Source organism: Phocoena sinus, chromosome 1 (genome assembly GCF_008692025.1).
Source record: "Phocoena sinus isolate mPhoSin1 chromosome 1, mPhoSin1.pri, whole genome shotgun sequence".
NCBI lineage: Eukaryota > Metazoa > Chordata > Mammalia > Artiodactyla > Phocoenidae > Phocoena > Phocoena sinus.
Genome location: NC_045763.1, coordinates 184,103,759 through 184,110,830, shown reverse-complemented (window position 1 = coordinate 184,110,830; position 7,072 = coordinate 184,103,759). Strand labels below are relative to the sequence as shown.

At 47.6% G+C, this 7,072-nt stretch overlaps 1 protein-coding gene across 1 annotated transcript in view; it reads left to right on the top strand.

The window, feature by feature from the left end:
• Window positions 1–222: 222 nt before the first annotated feature.
• Window positions 223–7,072, top strand: part of KIF14 (kinesin family member 14) — a 52,249-nt gene continuing 45,399 nt past the window's right edge. The window contains 3 exon segments of the mRNA XM_032603598.1: window positions 223–282; window positions 3,438–4,632; window positions 6,503–6,757. Coding sequence (XP_032459489.1) covers window positions 3,551–4,632; window positions 6,503–6,757 — 1,337 coding nt within the window. The 5' untranslated portion in view covers window positions 223–282; window positions 3,438–3,550.

Genomic DNA, 7,072 nt, shown 5'->3' with positions numbered 1-7,072 from the left:
TAGTCCAAGCCCACCCGAGGGCGGGCGCCCCGGCCGCCCAGAGCCCGCGCCCCTGCGCGGTTATGGCCGCGCCCAGCTCAGTGCGCGCAGCCCGGAGGGCGGGCCCGTTGCCTAGGAGATGCGAGCTCGGATCCGCGCTACGGGAGCGCGCTTCCGGGAGGACGTGCTTGCGCGGCGCCCGGCAGCCAATCAGAGGGCGGGGCGCGCGTTCAAACCGCTGGCCGGCGGCGGAGGCGTGAGCGGCGCGGGAAGGCCTGGGGCCTGCTAGGTGGGGTACGCGAGGTAGGTGTTGCGGCCTGGGGGCGGCGCGTCGGTGCGGGCGGCGGCGGGGGGCGGCCGACCGGCTCGGGAGTCCGGGCGGGGCGGGGCAGGGGTCCTCCAGGGGGACGGGGCGGGGGGTCCCCAGGAGGGACAGGGGCGGGACCGGGCCTCGCCCTTCGCGCCGCTGCCCCCGCCGGGGCCGCCTTCGGGGCGCGTCGCTGTCTCGGTCCCGGCGTGACCGCTGAGAACCGGTCCCGGGGTCTGGGCCCCTCTTCCCTCCGGTCTCACAGCGACCCCCCCCTCCCCCCCAAAAAAACCCCAAAGAGCCATCTCGTTCCGTGTAAGTAACACCGGGTTTTCAGCTGCGGTTGAAGGTCCGCAATCTCTTCTTGCCTTTGTATTTGCTTCCGTAACACGAAGATTCCCTGCTTTTAGTTAAAAGGTGACGGGAGATGCTTAGGTCCTGCTGAAGTTTCCGGTAATGATTGTTAGTGATTTAGAACTTTCAAAAGCTTGCTTGAAAGTGAACCTCTGTTATTTTGTTCCTCCAGAGCTGTAATCTCTGGGGTCGACTTTAAAAATACAACAGCCAGTTGCTGGATTAGCAGGAAGAGTCCGTGTGGGAGCAGCAGAGAACTGCAGCTCAGGGCGAGCTCGCTGGAGCAGAAAGGGTGGACCAGTCCAGAGCAGAGGAGAGGGGCTTGTCTGTCCCGGCACCTCCCAGGTAGTGTGGGCTCCGTGAGACCACCCATGGAGTCACAGGAATGTTTTGTTTCATATAAAAGTTATATTTGTGCTATACTGCAGCCTATGAAGTGTGCAATAGTATTGTGTCTAAAAAAACAATGTATATACCTCCATTTAAAACACTTTAATGGTAAAAATGCTAACCATCATCAGAGCCTTCAGTGCGTCCTAGTAGTAACATCAAAGACCGCTGATCACACATCACCATAACAAGTAGGGGGCTAATGAAAAAGTTTGAAATATTGTGAGAATTACCAAAACGTGACGCAGACATGAGGTGAGCCGATGCAGCTGGGAAAATGGCTCTGACTTGCTGACGCAGGGTTGCCACAAACCTTTAGTTTGTAAAAAGCGCAGTGTCTGTATGGGGCAGCAAAGCGCCTAAGACAGGTCTGCCTGTGTGAAGAAAAGGAGGGAATTGAACGACAGTCGGGGTGGTGATCACCTCCTAGTGGCTGAGCTGAGCATCTTCTCCTTGGCTGGGCGGTTGCTATAGGCGACGAGGAAACCTTTCTTCCTCTTTGCTCTGGGATGTGAAGTAGCTTCTTCCTGTAGAGTCTGTAAAACATGGCAAGGGATAAAGCGTGAGAGCTGCTCTTTAGATCCCCCAGTTCTATTTTAAATGAGGTTTCCTTTATTTACTTTCACAATGAAATATGTGTCAATGATCAGGTGTCATTTTACAAGTTCGAATCAGGCATGCAAATGTAAAGACTTGTTTACGTCAATATAACCAGTTTGATTCAGCGTTGACTAGAACCCAGACCTCTTAGCTGTTACTGCAGTTCTCTTTTCTCTTGAACGTGAATGCTGGATCGCTACTGTTGACACATAGTTAAATACATTCCTGTCTACTTTGTTGTCTAACTGCTAGAGGGCAGGCTGTCTACTTAACTAATCTTGCATAATTTTTCTCAGCACAAGCAATTAATTTACAGCACTTATATTTATTGTCTCTGCTACTTATTTGGGAATAATCTGTCTGTGACACCTCTCAAACTCATCTCTCTGAGGCATTCTTGCATGTAACGTGCATTCAGCTGATGTAGAAGTGCTTCACTCCGGTCTTTAACTTTGGTGCTGGAGTGTCCCCGTTAGTCCCCCTCCCTGCTCCCCAAGCTGGGGGTACTTAAAAAAAAAAACCTTTGCTGACATGTTCTCTTTTCTAACATGTACCATCTTAACCGTTTTTAAGTGTACATCCTTAAATATATTCATATTGTTGTGCGGTCGTCACTACCGTCCATACCCATAACTCTGGTCATCTCGTAAATCTGAAGCTCTATACCTGTTAAACACTAACTCTCTGTTCTCCCCTCCCGCAGATCCCCCAGGCAGCTTTCTGTCTATGGTTTTAACTACTGTATGTACTTGATACAAGTGACGTCATGTGTTCTTTGTCTTTTTGTGACTGGCTTATTTCACTTAGCATAACGTCCTCGAGGTTCATCCATATTGTAGCATATTGCAGAATGTCCTTACTTTTAAAAGATGAATAATATTTCATCGTATGAATATACCACGTTTTGGTAAGCCATTCATTGGTCAGTGGACACTTGGGTTGCTTCCCCATTTTAGCTGTTGTGGATAATGCTGCTGTGGACATGAGCATAAGGACATCTCTTCGAGACCCTGCTTTCATTTCTTTTGGGTCTATACCCAGAAGTGGAATTGCTAGGTCACGTGGTAATTTCAATTTTTTGAGGACTGTCCATACTGTTTTCCATAGTGGCTGTACCATTTTGCATCAGCAGTACACAAGGGTACCAGTTTCTTCACATCCTTGTCAACACTTGTTTTTTTTGATAGTAGCCATTCTAATGAGCTGGGGATGTGGCATCTCATTATGGTTTTGATTTGCTTTTCCCTAACCATTAGTGATGTTGAGCATCTTTTTATGTGCTTGTTGGCCATTCTTATGTCTTTGACATGTGCTTTTTTTTCTTTTTTCTTTTTTTGGCTGTGCCACACAGCATGCGGGATCTTCGTTCCCTGACCAGGGATCGAACCCGTGCCCCCTGCAGTGGAAGTGCGAAGTCTTAACCACTGGACCACCAGGGAAGCCCCCGACATGTGCTTTTTACATCTTTAAAGTCCCCTGGTACATTTGGCCTGATAGAAGTGTTATCTGTGCATTCCTTCTAGACTAAGGAAATGAAAACAGGGGTCTTGCCTTTGAAAATCCATAGTATCCATCAGAGGGCCTGGTACCTCATGGGAGCTCAGCTGAGTAATGATTGTAAGTAATGACTGTAAGCTCTTTGAGGTCAGAGGTTTGTCTGAAGCTGCATGGGAACAATATCTGAGCTGGAGATCATGACCTACTCTGATGTATTGCTCTGCGCAGTTACTTTCACCATGGAAGGTTCTCATGTTTTTACGGCCTATTCGTAGTCTGTGCCATCTAAATTTTATTTATTTAATTTTAGCAGATAGTTTTGGAAACTGATGCAGAAGGAATGGCCAGAAGTTAAATGAACGTCCGAAGAAGAGCTTAAAGTTTCTTCAGCAACATCCTTTCTAAAAATAACTTGTTGCCACAATGTCAGTTTACACTGTACAGAGTAGAAATGACAGCAATATCCTTGGTATCCCTTCTTCCCCAAAGAGTTCATCGCTGCCTCTTCTCCCCCACGGTAGCAGGCTGAAGCAGCATTCAAAGTCGGATATGTCGGAATGTGAAAATGATGATCCGTTATTGCTATCCGCAAGTAAAACCAGAGACATAAATAGCACTTATGTTATCTCTGCCTGTAAAAAAACGGAAGATACACCCCTTCCCCCTAACCCTGTGGGTAGGTTAACACTTCAGAGGAGAGTGACAAGGAGCAAAGAATCCTCTCTGCTTGGTGAGTTGGGAGACACAACTGCGAAAACAGCAGAAACATGTCTTGCGTTACAACGTCGGGCTAAGACAGATTCTGTGGAAAAGTGGAAAGCAGCGCAGAATGTGGGAGGTAAAGGAGAAAACAATTGTGCTTCACCAGAAACTAGTATAAATGTAAAGACTGTGAATAATGATAGAAACTTTCTTGTCATACCTTCTGTACCTTTTGCTGCAGAGCCAAAAGACCCTGAGGTGAAGGCTGGTGGAAAATACAAAGAAACGCTTTCCGCTGTCGGTGGGGCAGACGAAAATGTTGCCCTTAAGTCCCTAAGTGATAGACCACCCGCTGGTTCCCAGAGTCAGACTGAAGCTGTTAGATCAGGACGCTTGGCAACAAAACCTATTCAGAGCAAGTTGGATATCAGAGTGTCAGGAACAGGAAGTTTACATCACAGAAGTGCTGGGAAGGATGGTGCGAAACTTGCACCTAAATTTGAAAGCTTAGAGAAAAGAACACCTTCGAAGTGTGTTACAGAGCACAGATCGACACCAAAGCATGGCACTCCTCAGTTTAAGAGTCCAGCTGCGTCAGTTCTGAAAAGCAGGATGCCTACCCTTCAAGTTAAACAAAGGCCGAAAAGTTCTCTTCTCGCAAACAAAAGGGAACGGTCACGAGAAAACATATTCCTTCTTGAAGAAGAAACTGCACTTCGGAGAACCTCTACAGAAACAGACCCCCTAAAAGTGGAAAACAGTCAAGTGACGGTGGCAGTCAGAGTCAGGCCTTTCAGCACGCGGTACGTTCCCCTTTCGGTCTAAGGCCAGGCTGGTGGCGTGGGGCGCGTCCAGTTCCTCTCTGCCTTTGGGAAGTCATTGTGTTCATGCATTTTCAAACTGGCTGGTGATTCTTTTATATAGATAGAACTTCTCGGTTCAGTGGTAGTATGTGGATTATTTTTGATGATTGGCTGTAAAATTAAAGAATCGAAATCACCGTATTTTGCAGACGTGAGTTTCCCTGGCTATACTGCTTTTTAAAAGTCTGAATGACTTCAGTCTAACTCGGTCTGCTCTCAGATCTGTAATGTACGGTGGGATCTCTACCTTTCCCTTGAAAAGAGCCACAGCAGGTCACTCGTTCCCCAAAGAGGTCCTTCCAAAACCCTTTCCAGAGTGGTGGTCACCCCCTCATCATCTCTGCTATGTGGTGGTTATACGCTCATTTATTAGATTAGATTTTTTAAAAAAGTAAATTTATTTATTTATTTTGGGCTGTGTTGGGTTTTCGTTTCTGTGCGCGGGCTTTCTCTAGTTGTGGCAAGCGGGGGCTACTCTTCATCGCGGTGTGCGGGCTTCTCATTGTAGTGGCTTCTCTTGTTGTGGAGCACAGGCTCTAGACGTGCAGGCTCAGTAGTTGTGCCTCACGGGCTTAGTTGCTCCGTGGCATGTGGGATCTTCCCAGACCAGGGCTCGAACCCGTGTCCCCTACATTGGCAGGCAGATTCTCAACCACTGCACCACCAGGGAAGCCCTAGATTTGATTTTGATGGCAAAAAAAAATCCCTCCCCAAAAGTGGTTGTGGGTGAGACACTCGCAGATTGCGGGTTGTGCTGAAAAAGATGACCCGCCCAGTGTGAATGTGGCATCTGGTTACCTTTACATTCTTGGAGAGATGACTGTGAAGACTTCACAGAGTCAGTAGTTTTTAACTCTGTTGTGGACCTAAGTGAGCTAGAGGAGGGTATGGTGACCCGGCAGTGCAGACGGACCTCTGGTTTGAACCTAAATGGCCAGCAGTTAAGGCAAGTTCCAGAGGGCTGTGGGCCTTTTAGCTGAAAATGTGGGGTCAGGGATAAGGGAAGAGAGCTCAGTACCAAAGAGCCTCAAGACTGTGCGGGGAAGAGGGGCAGAAGGGACAAGCCTGGGATGGGTGGCTGCCCTGGAGAGGATGGAGCGAGGGACCACGTGCTGATTCCAGACCCAGCAGGCACACCTGTAGCAGGCCCGCGGGGGAGGATGAGGGAGGTGGTTTCCGCAGTAGTTTCTGATGGAAAGCAGAGTTGGGGGCACAAGGAGAGACCTGGGGCCGGACAAGGACTGAGATTGTTTTTCTGCAGCTCTGGAGCCAGTGAAAGATTTCCTACTAAGTCTTAGATGGAAGAAGGATGGACCCAAAGAGATAATTTAAAGGAGGAGGGACCTTTGGATTCATAGAAATGTAACTGGTAGCCCAAAGACGCTTATCGTTCAGACTTGTATCTAACTGAGTTTGTTGAAATTGTGTTTCTTACCAGCTTTATATAGATTTGTACCTCCAAAATGTCTTTATAATATATTCAAACAAGTTTCCAGGTTTGAACTGCTGAGACAGGTAGATTGTAGTAGGCAGGATGAGAAAAGGGAGAGCTTAAGAGAAAAAGGAAAAAGATGGAAAATCCTGTAAAAGTAGGGGGCATTTTTCCAGACAAGCAATCTGGAACTCCATTTTCCCTTTGAGCAGTGGCACTGGAGCTGCAGGAAATAGATTTTGGAAACGCACTATCATTACGTGTGCTGGTCTAGAGTAATGCTGTATTTAACTAGTTTGAGGTCCTTATTACATTCTGTGGGAATAATACTCAGAATGGTTATAGTAACGATATTTTTCTCTGTGCCGCTTTTTAAAGAGAGAAGAGTGAAGAAACATCCCAGGTGGTCTTCCTGAACGGGGAAGAAATAGCTGTGGAACATCCCAGCATGAGACAGGTGTACAGTTTTGTTTACGACCTTTCCTTCTGGTCCGTTGATGAGTGTCATCCCCGCTTCGCGAACCAGACGGCCGTGTACGAGGCACTGGCAGCCCCGCTCCTGGAACAGGCCTTTGAAGGCTTCAACACCTGTCTCTTTGCTTACGGTCAGACTGGCTCTGGAAAGTCCTATACGTAAGTTGTATCGTAAGTCCGATGGTCCAGAAATGCTTACATGTTTTGTGCGAAGCAGCATAGTTTAATAGCAACTGCACAGGCCTGGGCGCAAATCTCACCGTTTTACATACCAGTTCTCTAAACTTGGGCAAGTTACTTTGTCTCTGGGTTTCTGTTTATGCCTGAGATACTGTTTCGTTGGCCCCATTTTACTATAAACTCTTTCTCGTGTAAACTGAAGCCCAGAGAGGTTAATTGGAAGTATTGTTGTGAGAATTACAAGCAAGTCATCTGATCAACGGTATGGTAATAATACCTGTCCTAGAAGGAAAT